At 44.0% G+C, this 20,050-nt stretch overlaps 1 protein-coding gene across 2 annotated transcripts in view; it reads right to left on the bottom strand.

The window, feature by feature from the left end:
* The window catches only part of RAB6B (RAB6B, member RAS oncogene family), a 106,380-nt gene that overhangs the window by 6,213 nt on the left and 80,117 nt on the right, over positions 1 to 20,050 (bottom strand). The window contains exons 3-7 of one of the 2 annotated variants that reach the window (XM_053311081.1): positions 15,821 to 15,874; positions 12,428 to 12,533; positions 7,129 to 7,240; positions 6,668 to 6,761; positions 2,648 to 2,714 (exon numbers count right to left, since the gene is read on the bottom strand). In XM_053311081.1, the coding sequence (XP_053167056.1) occupies positions 2,648 to 2,714; positions 6,668 to 6,761; positions 7,129 to 7,240; positions 12,428 to 12,533; positions 15,821 to 15,874 (433 nt within the window). The other variant, XM_053311082.1, reaches the window with a different exon arrangement.

Genomic DNA, 20,050 nt, shown 5'->3' with positions numbered 1-20,050 from the left:
ATTACTTGACCCTTGTTCCCAGACTCACTGAGCTCAGTGGGGACTCTGATGAAGAACATTTCTGAATCACAGCGATGCCAGTGAAAAATGGCTCTTATGATCAGAAGGGACAGCTCTATGGATAATTTCCTCCTGTTAACCTGAGAGAATATTAGACAATGTGCCACAAATTGTCATTGTTTGGCAGACACTCCCTGTGTAACAATTATTCTCTATTGCCTGCCAGCCTTAGAGACATAAGAAATCATTATTGCCATGTTTAATTTAGAAACCATGAACTTCTCTGTAATAAATAACACTTAATTGGACCATATTCATTAGTACTGCTCTATGCCAGTACTTTCCTTTTGTGTTCCATAATCGGAGAGCGGGGATTCTGTGTTCAGATTAACAAGGCATTTGTGTCTGGGAGGCACTTTCATGACTGGAAGGGTAGATGGTTACATTTATATTTGCCCTAACAAGTTCTTTTGGTGGAAGGCTGAGAAGACATTCAGACACAAAGCCTACTAGTGACTGCACCTAACTTGAACCCTAGCCCTTCCCAACAGGAAAACACAATAATAATAATTTGATCTGTTTTCTGTGCATCAGTGATAAAGATTTCCTAAAGCTAAGCAACTCTCCTGAGATTTGGTTCCAGTACTCATCACTGAATGTGCTTTCTCTGACCATAAGGAAAACATGTGCTTTCCCAAGGCCTGAGCCAAATTCACAGGAAATGAGAACCTTGGGGTTAATCGAAGGCTCCCTGTGGGCTAACCCACTGAAATAGGTGACTACTGACAAGGTGACATCTGCCCCTGGTAAACATAGCAGTGGAACATTTTCTTCATTTTAATGACATATACATCATCATGGAGTATATGCAGAGTTATATATGCTCTGTGTTAACAACACAAAGTTCTGAACCAAAAAAAAGCAAGTTCTAGGATCTAGATAATGGATACCAAATAACTGTTATTTACTTATTGCACATGCTGCATTCTGCTTCAGCTAGTCATGAGGGGAGGGATTAGGAGCTCTGTAGGTACTGTAACTGCTCAGTGTTACAGTTTATGATCATGTTCTGGTCACTAGAAATCCTGTTCAACTGCTCTTTGGACTTCTAAAATTTTACCAAGTGTTGCATGAACACATTCAACTCTATCATTGCAAACCATCAGAGCTAGAAGCTTAATTTGCTTCATCAACAACAACACAAGGTTCTCAGGCTGCCAAGTAGCAAACTCCAGGCTTTCATAGGATTGTGGCTGACATTCTCTGCAGTGTAATGGAGACAGTTAGATACCCATGCTGCAGCAAAGCCTGCCCACCTCCCGGCCAATCATGCCCATGCTGCGGCAGAGCTGGGCTGCTCCATTTCTACTAATTGTTGCACAATTGCACGTTGTGACACGACTTTCCTATGGGGACAGGTCCGCCTCTGGAGCAGTGTGGATGTGTTTTTTACATCCTTGCAGCAGCGCAGATGGATCTGTTACTTTTTCTCTTTCTCTGTGCGTTATGTGAGCCACTAAGTTCATAATCCCCACACCTTTGAAGATACTCTTGAAATTGTGTGGCCAATACTTTGTGGGGAGTGGAAGGAAATATTGAGCAAGGTTTCCTGTAGGCTGGACTTCAGTGCCCTGTATAGATACTTGCCTCTCCCCCATAATTAGCAGGAGCGGGGGAGGGGGGGAACCCACATAAAACATGCATATTTTTCTAATTCGCATAAGCCACACAGCATGACAGAATCCAACTTTCCGAGGTGCAGGACTTTCTTTCTCTTTTTTAAGGAGCATCCAAACTTGTCTTGCACTCATGTAAATGCTGTTGTGCTAATGTGAGGACATAGCACAAGGTCACTGTGCAAAGAAAATAACCCAGACTCCTTCTTGCACTAACAGAATTTGTTGCACAGCATGGTGCTAATTGTTGCACAGCATGGTGCACTAGCTAATTGTTGCACAACATGGTGCATAACCTCCTGTACAAACTTGTATATGTAACCGAGACGGTTCCTCAACATTGTGGAGCGCTCCAACCACCGAGTTCTGTAGCAAGTGTCACTGTGGATGCTGCTACCTACAGTGCTCACATTCCTGCCTATGACTGGCTGTGCCCATGCTGACTTGTATCTGTTTTTGCCACTGCACAGCAGTCATCCTTCCTAGTTTCCATTTTCACAAGTTCTTGAGGTCCATCTACTGCGCTCGGAGTTGAATTTCCCTCCACCATTCCAACCCCTGATAATGGGGAGTGGGGCTGGGAGGGAAACCAAACACTTTTATGCAGGCCTGTAGCCAGCTGGTGGCATGGGGTGTACCTGCCACACCAAAAAATTATCTTTCCTCCCCAGCCTCATTGACCGTTTTCACTGAACATTTTATAACCGGCCTCCCCTGACTTCTGAAATCCCTCCCTCCCTTTATTTATTTATTTATTTATTTATTTATTGAGGCTGGTTACAGGCCTCCTTTCCCACATGAGTCTACTCAAGTTACTGCAGAAGGGGGGGGGTTGTACTGAAACCGTAGAAAAAGCCAAATTAAACCCCATGTTCTGAAAACAGCCTTATTTATCTTCATCACCTCTAAGAACAGTGAGATCCTGAATGGAAAGAGTTCTGTAAGAAGCTGCCATAATTAATAAAGGATACTCCCTTCTTTGCTCTTCTCTTGAACACTCTCCATCCCTGGCAAAGCTGAGGCAACACGTCGAAAGAGCTGGAGCAATGTGTGGAGTGAAGGACAAAGGTGGACAGAAGGATAGGTTAAGAGGTAAGAGGAGAAAACATTGTTTTATAATTAAGACGTTCTACTTTGCAACTGAAAACAGCAAAATGACAGTGCTCATTGCATTTGTTAAAGAAGCACAGATACATAGGAAGCTGTCTAATCCTGAGTCAGACCATTGGGCCTCTAACTCAATACAGTCTACTCGGAGTGGTCAGCAGCTCTCCAGGGTTTCAGACAGGGCTCTTTCCCAGTCGTACCTGGAGACGCCAGGGTTTGAACCTTCAGCATGCAAAGTGGATGTTCCTTGAGCTACAGCCTTATCCCATAGGATGTGGGTCCCCAAGCCTGCTTTAATAACCCTAAGGAACAAAAATGGGAGTATCAGTAGGGAAAGGAAGCTGTTCCACAGGGCCTGTTAAAACAACAGTTGCTATGGATAAAGAATGTGGATTATGCTGGTGTAACTAAAGTGGGACAGAATCATAGAGTGGGAAGGCATGAAAGGGCCTGAGTTACACTCACTCCACTCCACTCCTCTTGTCTATGCATTCTTGATGACAAAGTGCTATGTGTTGTAGAAAGGCATTCGTAGAGCCAACAGTGAAGGTGACCAGCAAGCTAGCCAAGCCAAGTCACATACTACAAAAATAAAAAGCACCCTAGGCTTGGCAAATGTGACAGGGAGTGTTTATAAACATGGACTCCTTTTCCCCTGAAACACAATGGGCTGCCTCTCTACAAGGGCTCCTGGTCCACTCACGAGGCTCTTAGGACACATGGACGTTGCTTGTCCTACCAGGACTGCACAAGTGCTCCTGCACAGAGTCTTGTAACAGGTAAAAGAAGGAGTTATTTAACAATTCATAACTTCTCATTCAGGGACAACAAATGGAAGTTAACCTCATGATTATCCTCATCTGCCCGACACATCTACTGCCTTTAAAAGAGAAAAAAGCAACATTCAGTTTTGGTAGCCAGAAAAGCCAGTTTGAGGAATGTAGTATTTCCTTGTCTCAGCCACCTAATGGCGCAGCGGGGATGTAACCTGCCTAGAGAGCAGGAGGCTGTTGGTTCGAATCCCCGCTGGTGTGTTTCCCAGACTATGGGAAATTCCTATATCGGGCAGTAGTGATATAGGAAGGTGCTGAAAGGCATCATAATCTCAGACTGCACGGGAGATGGCAATGGGAAACCCCTCCTGTATTCTACCAAGGAAACCACATGGCTCTGTGGTCGCCAGGAGTCCACAGCGACTCGAGGGTGGGGGGATTTCCTTGTCTATCACTTAGATAGCCCCAAGGAAGTGCAAGTTAGAAATCTTATCCTTCCTGGCCTAACAATTCAGCACCTAGAGAAGTGCTTAATTCAAATTGATGTGAATTAGCATGAAGAATGGGAATTTATCTTAGAATAAGCTTTCTTAATTGGCTTTTCAAAAGCCCTGCCTTAGGGACATTCTAGGAACCTGTAAGATAGTGATAGGCCCAAGGATTTAGTAGTCGCCCATTTGCCCAATTTTGAGAGTTTCCCCTATTTAAGGACAGGGATTTAGTTTCCAATGCAAATTCAGATTCAGTTTGAGCTTCTTTTTGGAAACCTTGTGACTGTAGAATAAATTGCTGAACATGGGCATAGGGTGGCCTCTGCCTTCTAGCTTCTTGGATGCAGCCTTGGAAGATGGACTGATTCACATAAACCTGTACACAAGTAAGTGGCTTACACACAGCACAAGCTGCACTCACACAAATTTGCTTGTGTGCAAGAGCACACTTGCACAACTGCATGTGCACTGGTCTTGTGGTAGCAAGCATGAATTGTTGCCTTTGCTAAGCAGGATCTGCCATGGTTTGCATTTGGATGGATGACTGCATGTGTGAGCACTGTAAGATATTCCCTTTAGGGGATGGGGCTGCTCTGGAAAGAGCACCTGCCTGCTTACATGCAGAAGGTTCCGTGATCCCTCCGTGGCATCTCCAAGACAGGGCTGAGAGAGATGCCTGCCTGTATCCTTGAGGAAACTGCTGCCAGTCTCTGTAGACAATACTGAGTTAGATGGACCAATGGTCCGACTCAGTATAGGGCAGCTTCCTATGTTTCTATGCTGTATGTGACCCAGTATGTATCCCACATGTACACATGGGTAGATAACGAAGCTATTCTCATGATCTCTGAAAAGCGGGCTAAGGGAGCTTAGCCCACTTTCCAGGGATCGTGGGAACCACTGGGCTCACAGGCAAGCCCGGTGCTCCCAAGGCAGTTAACCCACCTAATTACCCCTCCCCTTACATGAGGTTGACAGAGTGAGTGCTCCATTAACCTCATCTTTTTGCTCGTGTGTTGCCGTGGCACGTGGCAACAAACGAGTAGACTAGGGGTCTCTCCAGGATGCCCCATGCACTCGGGTGGGGCATCCTGGAACTTCCAGGGGTCGCACAGCCCCTGATCCCTGCAGCCTCCGGCAGCTCCGTGACGGAGCCGGCAGTCATGTGGGCAGCCGATCCAGCCGCCCAGGGCTGCCTCTTGATCGTCTGCAGCTAAGCCCGCTCTCCCCGCAGAACCCCCTCCGGCGCTTCACACCGATTGTGTGAAGCACCTCAACGTTTTGCAATACATTTTCTCTTGTGTTCTGAAATCTACGTCATCCAATTTCCTAATAATGAACATTATTTAGCATTGTACTAAATTGCTGTGGGGGTTTGATCTTTTTGTGCCTACCTATGTGCTTAAACATTTTGCTGTCACACACACTGGATAACCAGATATTTTGGTTTATAAGAGAAATGGAGGCACCCAGCCCACAAGTGCCTAGAAGGCTAAAAGGCCTGTTTGGGATTGTGAAAGCTGCTTATTATCTGTTTTAAAGGTGATTTTTGTGAATTTCCCTCATCTGAGAGTGCAAGGTTTGGAGGTTGGTTTCAACCCAGGACTGATCTCAGGTCTCCCACAGCTCCCCCTGCCTAATTCCGTCCTTACACTAAATACAGAGAACACTTCAGTGTGGCATGCACATGAAAAATATAGTGGGAAGATGCTAAATACTGTGGTGCAGAAGTCTGTTTTCAAGGTACACAAACGAGCACAGTTTGATAGAACTAACTGCTATCCAAGCATCTGGGGGGAACTAAGGAAAAGAAGCAAGTAAGCAAACAAACAAACAAACAAACAAGCAAGCAACAATGAATGTACGTCTTCATAAAACAAGGCTGCTGAACTCTGGCCCTCCTGTAGATGTTGGCCTACAACTCCCATAATCCCTGGCTATTGGCCACTGTTGCCAGGCATTATGGGAGTTGTAGTCCAAAAACAGCTGGGGGGGTCTAAGTTGAGAAGCCTTGTATAAAAACTATCAAATGATGTCAGGCTGGAGATACTCTATCATTATATTGTATTAAGTGTGCTCTTCTGTCACTTAGGGCTGCTTTACGTTTTGCCCTACATTAAGATAGCCTAGTTTGCTGTCTAAAGTAAAGTAAAGTGTGCCATTGAGTCGATTTCGACTCCTGACGACCACAGAGCCCTGTGGTTTTCTTTGGCAGAATACAGGGGTTTACCATTGCCTCCTCCTGCACAGTATCAGTTGATGCTTTTCAGCATCTTTCTATATTCATTCATTCGATTTCTATACCTTCCTCCAAAAATGGCTCAGGGCGATTTACACCTATTGCTGCTTCCCGATATAGTAGCAGCGGGGATTCGAACTGGCAGTTCTGCTTTGTTAGTCAAGCATTTCCCCACTGCACCACTTAAGATGACTGTTTGCTGTCTACTAGAGATAAAACAGACACTTGGCATGTACCTGTTTATTTGCAAAATAATGAACATGTTTCCTAGTCTGCTTGTAGGGAAAAATACACACATGTATTGTGTAGCTGCAGAGGAAGACTGCAGCAGGACATTTGACTGGTGATGCTCACTCAGAAACAAAGGGTTCCATTCCATACCTGTTTTACATTGTATCCTGTCTTCGCACTTGTCTCAATAAACATGACATTCAGTTCCTTAGCTCTCTGTTCCCCTTCTTCAATTGTTATCTGCCTGGGGGTGGGGGGTGGGAAACAGAACAAAGGAAAATGATAATTGTCTCCATACAGAGAGGAAAGACTGAGGAAAGGGTGTTTGGAGAATATCTGGGGATGGAAGGGAAGTTGCAGGTGGGGAAAGAAGTTGCAATAATGCCACCAAGTTGAGTTCTATTTCACAGAAATGCACAAGGGTTTCAGCAAGGTCAATAAGACAGGAGTTGTTACTCTAGACAGTGTGGTTCCTATGGCAAGAAGAGACAACAGAGCTACCCTACAGTATGGAGGCAATTGCCTTTTTGGAAGTTTTTGTGCTTATAAAACTTTTAACCCTCTTCTTCTGTATCAAAATTACCACTGCCTCATTCATTCCCATTATTTACCTCTTATCTGCGAGGTCTGTTTTGTTGCCCACTAGCATGATGATGACATCACTTCCTCTTTCTGTTCTGACATCATCAATCCATTTGGATGTCTGCTGGAAAGAGTTGAGGTCTGTGAAGATGAAAAGGAACACAGAAAGTGGGCACAAGGCACAAGGCAGTTTTCCAATAGTCTTCTGGGTGACAGAGTATGAAAATTGTAAAGCAGCTACACTTTTGAGATGGGTAATTGCAGCAGACATCAGCGACCGCTCAGCACACGGTTTCAGTGAGCCTGAAAAGGTCTGTTCATTTAACAGAGCACAGGGACAGAAAGGGTCAGAGCTTTTCGCTGTGCTCCTTTCTCCACCATTTACATTGACATGAAAGAGAATGCAGTATTGCTATAAGAGAGGGACAGAGTGGTGTAGTGTTAGACTAGGACTGGGGAGAGCCAGGTTCAAATCCCTGCTCAGCTATGGAGCATACAGAGGGGCCAGTCACTGTGGGCTGGTTTGGACAACGCTTCACCCAACTTGCCTGCTCCACATGATAAAGACATAAGCCCCATTCATATGTTATGCTGAACACTCATAAACACGTGTACAATGTACAAAGGTACAGATCTATACACGGGTACAGTTATTCATATGTTATGCTGAACAAAGGTACAACACTACACTTTCCAATCTGGACCATGTATTTGAGAGGCCTGTACCCAAGTTCATTTTTAACATGAATGTAGGTACAGTCATTCAGACAAAAACATGTCCACATATACAACATAATGTCTGAATCGGGCTATGGACATGCACGCCCCTCAGTGTGGCATTTTTCAGTCATGTTCATCCAAATTATCCTATTACATGCTCTGAAAAGTAATTTTAATATTTTTATTATTTAAAATATGTGTATCCTGCCCCTGCAGTGCAATACTGCTTGGGGCAGCTTACAATAATAGCAGAACGATAAAACAGATAAAACAATTCTTTTTAAAAACCCAGCATACTGTACAGTTAACCAAACAATAAAACAGATAAACACTAAATAGTATAAATTAACAGAAAATCAACTAAACCCCAATTAAAACTGGATGTTTTTAAAAAGTTAAAAACCTTTCAGATACAAATTGCAGTAAAACACTGTAAAAAAACCTCTCTAAACAGATGAACTTTAAGATCTTTTAAAACAACAGGACGGGGGAGACATGCTGAAGCTCTCCCGGGGGTGGGGGGCATTCCAGAGCCAAGGGACCACAACTGAGAAGGCCCTGTCTCTAATCCTGAGAGACAGTCGTATTTGGAGCACATGTGGAAGGGCAGCTCAGATGTGTTTAAGGTGCACTGGAGGAGAGAAGTGTATGTGCTTATGATGTGCTCATGCCTTTATCATGTAGGGCATGCTGGTTGAGCAAAGTATCATCCAAATTGGCCCTCTCTCTCAGCCTAGCATTTGACAAAATGCGGGAAAAGAAAATGCCTTGACTCTTTGCAGGAAGGGCGTTAGGGATGTGCACAAACGGCGGTTCGATCACATTTCGGGAGCGAGGCCTGGGAGCTTCCCAAAATGTGCTTGAACCATAGTTTGAACTGTGGTCCGTGCACATCCCTAGAAGGAGTTGATAAATATATAATAAATAAATTTTGTATGTGAAGGGCTGTGCTGTGTAATATTGACTATTTGTATAAGGATTGTATAAGGAGTGATGAGGGAATGTGAATTAAAGAAATTTATCTTTAAAGTCCTTAATGGTTTGGGTCCTGGATAGCTGAAGGATTGTTGCTCCCAAGGGTTTCTGCCCACCCAACAAGGTTGTCAGAGGGGCCTTTGCGCCATATGCTGAAGTTGAGAGTGGCTAAATTGACAGGGCTTCTCTGTTGTTGCCCCCAGGCTCTGGATTGCTCTTCCAGTGAATTTCCACTCTTTGACATCTATGGCTGATTTAAAAAAACACTAAAGACCTTTATATTTGTTCAGGACTTTACCCCTTAGGGGCTGCCAACAGCTCTCCTGTTTCTATTTGTCTTTTTTAAGGTTGTTGGGATTTGTTTGTTTGTTTTTTGTGTTATGGTTTTTACTGTTTAACTGATTTTAAGGTTTTAAATGTGATTTTTATGGAGTTTTATTGTATTTTAACTTTTGTTAACTGCCTTGGGGTGCCTTTTGAAAAGTGGTATAAAACTGATCAATCAATCAATGGAATACTAATGGGAACGACTGTACACTTGACATCAGCCAATTTTTGAGGTCAGTAAAAGGAGACAAAGAGAAGTGAAGGCCAACAGAAGTAAGCACTAGAGAAGGACATGTTCTCTCTAGAAAGGGCAAAAGGACAGGAAAGGGAGAGAAAAGGAAATGCGGACTGGAGTTCTGAAAGCACTTCCAATCCAAACTAAGAAGTTAAGATCAGTCGTGCTTCCTCCATGATAACCTGTTGTCCTAGTTAAGCCTATAGTTTAGATTGCCATTTTCCCCAACCTTTCCCTTATGCAGAGAGTACTTGTTAAAGCAGATCTTCTTTCCATGGATGATTTTCTGCATATACCTTATTTGCAACTGTTTTAACTTAGCTGAATTAAAGTTAGCTGAGACTGTGGCTGGAGGCATCACATAGGCTCCCTTGCTTGGGATACCACTGTTTGCTCCTCTTTGAACTTTTCTTGCATTTTGCTAGGAGAATCTATCACCAATTAGAGAGAGAGTTTAGTGTAGCTATAGCAACCAGAGCAGGGGTCTTGGACTTGCCAAGGTAATCCATTAAAAGGAATGTTTTTAATGAGCCACTCCACTCAGAATCACCTGCCTAGCCCTGACCCCTTTGTGACTGCTTCCGCTGCCTCAGCCAGCAGGGGCCAGCAGAAGGAAGGAGATCTGCTTCTTTGTCACTTTTCATTTCTTCTTACATTAATTGCAACAAGGAACATGCTAAGTCACAGCAAACAGCAAGAGATGGCTATTGGAAAGGTCAGAGTGCTCGTCAGAGTCCTGCTTCAATACTGGCAGCCATAGAAAACTCTTTCATATTTGAAATCATTTACTGGGTTGTTCCTCTAATATAAAGATCATGAGGGTCCTCAGCATTTAGAATCTGAGACTGCTGTTTGAGAGCCATTGTAGTTCAGAGGCTAGATCTGGAATAACTGCATTCAAGATCCCTCACTGTGAGGCTCTAGGCAAGTCTCATTAATAGCTGGAACAATACATCTTGCTACTGACTGACGTAGTGATTGGGTGGGGGTGGGGTTAGTCTCTGAAGGATGCTCTGAGCTGTTTCAGATAATAGGCTTGCTCACACAATCATTTGAATCTAGGTTTAATGTGGGTTACCAACATGGAAGTTATTGTGTGAACTTATGCCAAGGCAGTTTATGGCCTGAGATCCCCACCTTGGCATGGGTTCAAACAATCACACTAACGCTGGTAACCCAAATCTACCATTTCTTTTCCCTTTGGGGTGCATCTACACAGAATATTCTCCCAGATCCAGTTCAGTACCAAAACAGAGGTTCAGGAGATGCCCCCTTCCTCCACAATATTCCATAAGGCATGGGACAACAGTGCATCTCAGAGCACATGGATTCATGCCATAATTCAGTTATCTTCACTATTTTTCAAGTGGGGGACACTTTGGCAAAAGCCCTTTGATGTGACAGCCATTTCCCACTGTGCTGACCTCTGCACAGTAGTGCACTTTTCTCAGCGCTCTTAAGAACCCTAGGAGGAAAGCACTGGGGAGGGCTACACCCCACCCCACCCGGCTGAATAAAGTGCAGCACTGTACAGTGGGATTGGTCATCTCCGCTTGGTACCAGGGGAACTGTGCAGAGTATTCAACTTTGGCTGAAGCATCACACTGGCCCAATAGTCAGGGAGCCTCACTTAGGATTGATGGGGGCTGTCACTGGCCCCCGGGCCTCAAAATGAAGAACACTGCCATAATTCTTACTATCAGCTCCACAACCAAGTCCTTCCTTCCTTCAGATGTCTAGCAAGTCACTACCCATTAGCAAAGGCTAAGAAACTGCCCTTAGCAGATTAGCAATGCCACTGAGCACAGGCTTTACCAGTAAAAGGCAGGTTACGGTGTTGCCAATTAGATCTTCTGGTAAGCAAATTTGGAAACAAAATGGCATTTCTTTTCCTGTGTCCAACCATGGCTGAGATCATTCAATTTAACTGGCTGATCTCTCACGCAGCAGAATGTCAACACTGGGACTTGTTGGGTCTTTTGAACAACTTGGAAGGCATCCCCAATGCTGTAGACAACGGCACAGCTGCAGAAGGACTTAAAAACATTTCTGGGCAACACTACCTCTATTGGAAATAATGGAAGTGGCTCTGCACGACAGCCCCAAAGCTGAAGTCATTCTTCAGCTGCCCTGTTGCCCTCCACCGTCAGGACTGCCTTTCAAGTTGCAGAGCAGACCTGACAGAACCCTAACACAGATGTTCTGCTGTGTGGAAGGTCGGCCACTGTGTCAACAGTCAGAGCAGCAGAATCCTCAGGAGTAAAGATATTAATAAGCATGATCAGGATATACATGGGGAAAAAATATCATGATGCATGTTTGCACTTTCTAGGAACGAAATCTAGCTTCCCTCCACACCCACCCAACTGCAGTGCTTTAACCACAAAATTAGCCACTCTGATCTCAACTACATACTAATGAGAATAATAATTAACATTTAAGCAATCCTTAATTCAAATCTCTGACATATGGTCAAGTGGGATGCTAGGAGCAATAGATATTTCATCTGGCAAAGGCATGGGAGAGAAACAGGCTTTAAGGAGAGATGTAAGCTTCTGTAGGACAGAAGCAACACCTTCAAACAAATGGATGTTATCATGGTGTAAAAAGATTATGGAGCACCAATCTCTCTGTTTCTAGCCATCACATATCCCATATTTACATCTTACACTGCACTATGTGGTATGTTGTTATTTTACAGATGCTCCTAATTGACTATGGGTCAGCTTGCATGAGCACTGGCTGCAACACATGAGCAGGATGGCGTCACTGCAGGATGCCCCACCCAATGCACTGTTGGGGCATCCATTAATTGCATGAGGGGGGCGTTCGCCTGAATTTCGCTCTACACATACTCCCGAACTCATTTAAATATGATTAAAGGATGCCCTGACAGTGCATTGGGATGTCCTGAAGTGACATCAGGGTGGGTTTGTTCTCAGCGTGACCCTGCTCTGACCACGTGTACTGGCCAGCAGTCATCCGAACCAGCCCCTTATTGAGCTGCAAAGGGCAGCTAGAATGTGTTCTCATACTTATTCCACAGACAACCAGTTCCCAACTTAACTCACTTGTGATGTCATAGACCACCACGGCTACTGTGGAGTCTCGAATGTAACTGGGGATCAAGCTTCGGAATCTCTCCTGGCCTGCTGTGTCCCAGAGCTGCAACCGCACCTGCCAGGGCAGGAAGAGAGAGTGGCAGAAGGGCAATGAAAGAGAGGAGAGACACACAGTTAGGAGGAGAAACAGTAGCGGAAGACAGGAAGCAAGGAGAACCAAGCAACAAAGAACGAACGTAAGAGGCATCCATCAATTATCTGCAATGCCCTGAAAGGAGGGTGGGGTGTTTGTTTGTTTTTTGCTCTTGAACCTTCTTCCTTTTTAATTATCTCTTTCTGGTTACTCAAAGTATGGAAATGCTAACCTATTGCTCTGCTGCAGAGGTCAGTATTTCTACTTGGTCGTGTGATTCGCACTTTGACAAGTTCTGTGAAAGTCTTGCAAATGAGTAAGAGGTGGTGGTATAAGAACAGGAAGCAAAAGGCCATTGGCCATAATACCGTGGAGTTGGAGGGGTCCTTGCAGAGCATCAGCTCCAACCCCCTGCTCAGTGCAGGAAACCCAGAGCTAAATCATCCCCAACAGATTCAGCCTCTGCTTGAATACCTCCAGGGACAAAGAGTCCATCCACCCCTCTGGGTAGGAGCAAAAGTATTTGGCAAATGAGCCAATTGTTACCTAGTGTTCAAGTGAAATTTACTCGCCTGTAACTTAATCCCCATAGATCTAGTCCTGCCCTTGAGACAGCAGAAAATAAATCTTTGCACTCTTTTATACAATGTCTCTCCAAGTTGAAGACAGATAATCCTGGAGAGAATCTATCTATGTGGTCACTAAGAGTCGACAGTGACTTGATGGCACTTAATTAATCAATCAATCAATATGATGTCTCCAAAATAAATTTTTATTTTGTTCTGAAAATTCTTCATTTTTAGTCTCACTTTCTGGTTAGTCAAGGTATGGGGAAACTACCATGTTCCTCCGCTGCAGATATAGGCACTTGACCTACAAATTCCAATCCATGGGCTACTCCAGAATCAGGGATTTGAAGAGTGCAGCCTAGATTTCCATCTGTTTTCTCAAGTCTACAGTGACCTCCAACTGGTGTGAGTTGCCCTTGCTTATAGCTTGTATGGTCTCTCTGTTGAGACTGCCCACAAAGAAGTTTTTGCTTCTGCCATGCATAATGGGAGCATTTCAAAACATGTGTACTTTGGAGCTGGAGAGAAACAAAACATTCAGCAGCAGGTTGGAAGTCATTTGTTGTCAGCTTGAGATGGATTGCGTGGGGTGTTCAAGGCCATATTTGCACTAACTCACATCTGCAGGTCTAATTCTCATTGATCCATGAGATGTGCAATGTGGATAAGCGGTTGTCGAGACACTGGGAGCTCCAGAATAGCGTCAGCAGAGAGTACAATTTGGCACCATTCTCTCTCTCCCTCCTTCTCCCCCCACCCCCAAAACTGGCTCGGCTCATGTACATGAACCTTGGTACATTTGGCTTAACCATTTTCCTAAGCCTTGAATCAGCACACAACCAGTTTGGGATCTCTTTGGGGATAGGATTATGGAAATGAAGAGACCTGCTCATATTTCTGCCGCTGAATCAGAAACAATGCCTTGGGAAACCTACAGAAATCTACCAGTGTTTTTCCTGAGCTCCTACATCACTCAGCCCATAGCCTTCATTAGAGCAACTGTAAAACCTTGGAAACAACCCATTAGGCCTGAGATGGATGTTTGAGAGTGCATTAACACTGCACGAGATAGTTAGCTGCTACTTATTAATGCAGCAGCTGCTGCTTTCCTCTCATTAGAGCTAACTCCCATCTGCAATGACATTGGGTTATCCTTGCCCAAAGTCCACCCCCCACCCATCAAATCTATAAATCAAGACTTTGTAAAAGTAGGTTTTTCCTCTACTGTCATTTCTGAGAAGAAAAGAGAAAAAGCAAAATGCAGGCACTTAGGAAGAACTTCCTGGCAGAGGGGATTATTGCCTGTCCTTGAAGGGAGACTGCTGGCTGCATACGTCCTCGATCACAGGACAGGCACAGCTCCATGGGGATTGTACATGTCTGGTTTATACAGAGAACAGGGCAGAATCATATTCTAATATTCTGAACACAACAGCCCCCATTGTGCAGTCCCTTCCTTTCCTAACCCATTTGTACCATCAAGGTTTCCAATAAAGGAGTTTAACTGGAATAAACTCTTAGCAGCAGACATGGCTACAAACATGTTCCTAAAAGTGGAACACCTCTGAAGTGGTCTTTCAAGGACCATAACTATGACAGAATTCTCTCTGCAGATACCTGTTGCTCCAAACAGTGAAAGGAAAGACCAGTGCCTATTGGCAGGCTAGTCCCAATCAGCGCTTCTAGCGTATACATTCAACACCATCCCAGTGCTTGAGTGAATGCCAAAAATCAGTGCAGGCCAGTCAAGGGCCCATGGGTTTCAGTTTGCCACCAATGTGCTTCTGGGGATCAGGTGCTCTCATGTTTGTTATGAATTGCCTGTCAGTGTGGGCAAATCTGAATCACTTTCCTCTGCACCTGCAACATGGTTAAGGCTGCAGTTTTCAGGGAGTGTCCTGGGAAACCCTGGGTTTTTCCAAAAGCTTATCAGGTGACGATCAAGATTAGCATCAATGAAGAGGTCAATAGTTATGGTAGACAAGCTTCCCTAAAGGACAGCTTGCTTACCATTCTTGACCTTCCCCTGAAGGAAGGGAAAGCACTGGATGTGTGCTACATGGAAGCACTGGATGTGTTCTAGGTCATACTTCATTCAAGTGGGGCAATAGGGAGGCCCAGGAGGTTTGGTCAGTGACTCACATGAATCTGGCATGCACCTTGGAACATGTGCCAGAATTCTCCTCAATGCATTGGGAGATGCTCAGGAGTTTTTCAGGGGATGACTTGGTGTAAAAAGGGTTCCCAGAAGATAGAAAGACTCAGGCAAAATAATTTGCAGGATCAGGTAAATCCATAAGGCCTGGGGATAAACTACTACAATATACTACAAGTGTCATAATCATCCATGGCTGGTGGTCATTGCTAGGGAGAGGTCTGTTCAGATCACTCCAGGTCCACCTCCCAAACACTGATAACAGCTTACCTATGAAACAGCTTGGAGGTCAACAGAAGAGCACAAGGAAACCTCAGAGTGGAAAGAACAAAATTCCTGCCCTTTTAAAAATATGTGACTTTGAAGCTCAAAGGCTTCCATACAGGCAAATCAGTGAGATGATATGGAAGTGCGGATTATTCACTTGTTGGACTGACAATTTGGGACACTGGGTTAGTGAGAAAATCCGCTCTGCATTTGCCCATGGCTTCTCTCCAAATATACAGCTTGAAAATGTCAGCTCTTCTGCAACTCCTGTCACTTACTGTCCGGTCTTCCAAGTACATGGTTTTAGATAAGAAGTCAATTCCAATCGTAGCCTGTAAGAAAGGGAGATAATAGTCAGCTATCATTCTGGAGCAAAGTAAATTTAAACTGTACACTATGACTAGGATCCAAAGCACTCCTTCAGGTGCACTCAGCAGAGTTGTTCACTCCCTCTCCACCCCTCATTTGAACTGCAGGTCACTTTGCCAGATATTAAATAGCTTCAGGAAGCATAAAACTGGTCACTATGCTGAATAGTTGTTGCTCAAGAAATAAATACCCAGAGCTCTCTTGAACTTGCAAAACTAGATGCACAGGTGGTTGTTTTTTTAAAAACCCCTTCCCATGCAAACACAGTGAAGTCCTGCTTGAAGTAGTTTGATGGATCCTTCCCAGTTCCCTCACACCCATTTTAGATATCAAGGCTTATTTATAGTGTCAGTAAGCATAATCAGATAAATACAACATTGTGCAGCTTTTCCGCCATTTCCTCATCACATTGCATTATAGTGTGAGAAAACATTAGAATGCATTGCATTGCACTGCACTGGGCAGTATATATGCATTTTTACTGTTTGTAAGAGATTTTTGGCTCTCCAACTCCCTGCAACCAGGAATAAATGAGGGCTCCAAAAATCTTCACACTGATCAATGGGTTCTTTTGCTGGTCCTGGCTGCCAAGAATCCCAAGACTCAAGAAGACACGAGGAGAAGTGAAGAGATTATATTTAATCAAAACAGATTTATTTTCTTACCAATGTTCAGATGAATCACAGCATACAGCATGCAGCAAAATCACTTCTCTCACACAAAGCAGTCACAAAACTAACAGCCTTGAGACACTGACAGAACAGCCAGACCCTTGCGGTCACAATATACTATACCCCAAGGGAACCTCGACTTGTTCCTCTTTTTGCTAGGTGCCGTCGAATTGATTGATTGGATTAACTTCCCCCTTTCCTCCTCCTGTGCTCTGTGCCTGAGCCACCCTCCCTAAGGGAGAGAGCCCGGTACCCTCTATCCTCAGATTAGGGTCTTTAAGTATCCTCACCCTATCTGCCCACGCACCGACGGTGATTGGACAGAGAAAGGGGTCTTGACCATTCATGACCTTCGGCTAACCTGTTCCATTTGACATTTAATGTCATTGGCTAGGGGAGATGTGAAAGAGGAACAAGGCATGGGCCAAGCGACCCCCCTCCAAATGGAACACCGAGCCTTGGCGTACTTTCGATCTGAGGTACTGAGAAATGAGGAAGTGTGCCCGGGCCGACAGGCTGACCTTCTCTAATTTTAGACAAAAGCCCCAGATGGGGGCTGCTCTTGACAGCATGGAAAATTTGCTGAAACAGGGGAACTTGGCATTCACTCATGGGTTCATGTAACTAGCAATGATACTTTTGTCTAAACTCATCTCTTTTTGCCATTTTGGCCCCTGATAACTGATCAAAGAGGCACCGTTTTAAAGTGGTGATTTTCTTTATTGAGTAGGGGGAGAACAACTGGCCCTATCCATTCCCAGCACAGCATCTCTTCAGTGGCTATTGCTGGTGTCTATCCTATGTTTCTTTTTTAGATTGTGAGCCCTTTGGGGACAGGGGGCCCTTTTCTATCAATCAATCAATCAATCTATCTATCTATCTATCTATCTATCTAAACTGCTTTGGGAACTTTGGTTGAAAAGTGGTATATAAGTATTTGTCATATTCATATTTGTGTATTGACCATTCACAATCTTCAGGAGTGGACAGATTCAAATTGACCCATCCACCACAGATGCAGAGCTTTTTGGTCTTTTCTTTCTTGCATAGAACCTAAGTACACTCTGGGAAGCCATCCAGGAATTCATGAAAAGGCTAAAACATCATAAATAGCAAATACATCATCATTTTACTGTTAGAGAAAAGGGAACATAAGGAACATTTGAACAGTTGCTATGATTAAATGGGTGGCGTCATTGGTACTCTGTAGGGTAGTCGGCCATAAAATGCATGTTGTGTGGTAACTGTGGTGAAAAATCTGATTTGGGGTGCACATAGTGTATGAGCACTAGTATCTTTCTACCACTGAGGCTTCCATTGGTTTTCAAGCAAGGAAGCAGAATCCAGCAGGGCTTATGACAGATGAACCCTAATGCCTCATGGCTGCAGAATTGACCACTGTAATTAAAAGGAGCTGTCCCCAGAGCTCAGGCACTGAAACACTCACAGCTCCAGGAGTTTGGATTTTAAGTCACATCGGCTGCTGGGCTTAGTTGATTAATCAAACGGTATATATTGCAGTCTGCTAGGCACATCCTCTCCAGAGGCAGCTGGCCAAGCTTTAAGAAGCAGCACTGGCTCCATATAGCTGGCCCTGCACAGCGTGCTGAGTTTATCTAAGTGTTTGGGAATGTGCAAATAAGATAATCTATATCCATCTTCTACTGCCAGAACCACAAGGTTGTTATGTGCTGTGGAGTGATTGAATTCAGATATCTGGGAGCGCCTCCTCAGTTGTGAGTGTGTCACTGCAGAAGAGAGAAAGGGAACAGATGGAATACAAATTCCTGACATCTTCATTGCAAGCATCTAGCAACATATTTTTGTCCTTCCCTACCCCTTATAGCTGTCATTCCCCATCAAGTGCCATATTGGAAAGAACACACAAGGCTGCAGGTTACAAAGGGAAAACAAGGCAGCGGGGACACACACCCCTCGCCATCTCTAAAAGGGGAAACAACAGCTAAACATCAAGGCCGCAAGGGTTAAAGCCATGCTTATTTCATCATATCTTCTGCCTACTTCTAGAAATCTAACCCAACAAAACAAGGTTCTCTGGGTCTCACTAATTGTACAGCATATAAAGGGGCTTTGTATTTGCCCAGTACGGTTTCCCCACAGACTAGCAAGGCAGTAGTTATTCTGGCCAGCATAAATATTGGATAGCAGCACATTATCCCACCTAAATATTAATGGTGAACTTATTTACAAGTACCTCTGCTCTCTATAACAATCAAGGACAAATTCTCAAGTGTGGTGCTTCATGATAGGGACTTTAATCTTTATCAAAGACTAAACAAGAGTATGCCAGACATGTAATGTGAGGAGTGTAGGAATGACCGTAAGAAAGCAATGCACTGCCCTGTGAACAATCTCCTTGAAGAAAACTTTGAATCTGAAGGGGGTGAGTCCTCCTGAGTCACTCACCCTTAGTCTCTAGCTGGCTCCTAACAACTCTCCTCCCTAGAAACATAGAAAGCTGCGGCTGCCTTATATTTAACCAGACCATTGGTCCATCTAGCTCAGTATTTAACCATATGAATCTGCAAGGACCCTCTGTTCATCATCTTGGGCCCTACTTACAGCCCTGCCGTTCAGTGAGATTTGATTGGCGGGGACTTTCTCAGGACCACCTCAGTTGCGACCCCTTGGCTCTGGAATGCCTGCCCAGAAAAGCTTTGCTGTGCTCTCTCCCCAAGGTTGATTTTATTTAAATTAAATCAATTTAATCTTTGATTGAAGTCCATACCATGAGGCCCATATCATGATTTAAATCTCTTCACAAGACTCAATTTTAATGATTTAAATCACAATTTAAATCACTAGTTGATTGATTGACTAAGTGCCATCAAGTCGGTTTCGACTCTTAGCAACCACATAGATAGATTCTCTCCAGGATGATCTGTCTTCAACTTGGCCTTTAAGGTCTCTCAGTGGTGCATTCATTGCTGTCGTAATCGAGTCCATCTACCTTGCTGCTGGTCATCCTCTTCTTCTCTTTCCTTCAGCTTTTCCCAGCATTATGGACTTCTCAAAGGAGCTGGGTTTTTGCACAATGTGTCCAAAGTATGATCGTTTGAGCCTGGTCATTTGTGCCTCAAGTGAAAATTCTGGATTGATTTGTTCTATAATCCATTTGTTTGTTTTCCTGGCCGTCCATGGTATCCTCAAAAGTCTTCTCCAGCACCAAAGTTCAAAAGCATCAATACTTTTTCTATCTTGCTTCTTCAAAGTCCAGCTTGTGCATCTATTAATCATCATTTTCTAGTAAAAGTACATTCTTGTTGTCTAATCTAATATAACCTTAATAGACATTATGGTACACATTTCTCATAATGCTGTTTCATTCAGTCAACCAGGCTTTGCATTTCTTTGCACTGTTTGCATTTCGCACACATGCTTGTCTTATCCACAGGTACAGGAACTTCATTAAAATATTCCCAAATTGGGTCTCTTTTATGGCCTGTT

The sequence above is a fragment of the Hemicordylus capensis genome, chromosome 3, assembly GCF_027244095.1.
Source record: "Hemicordylus capensis ecotype Gifberg chromosome 3, rHemCap1.1.pri, whole genome shotgun sequence".
Classification (NCBI taxonomy): domain Eukaryota; kingdom Metazoa; phylum Chordata; class Lepidosauria; order Squamata; family Cordylidae; genus Hemicordylus; species Hemicordylus capensis.
Note: the sequence above shows the minus strand (reverse complement) of the source record. Positions and strands in the feature narration are given on the sequence as shown.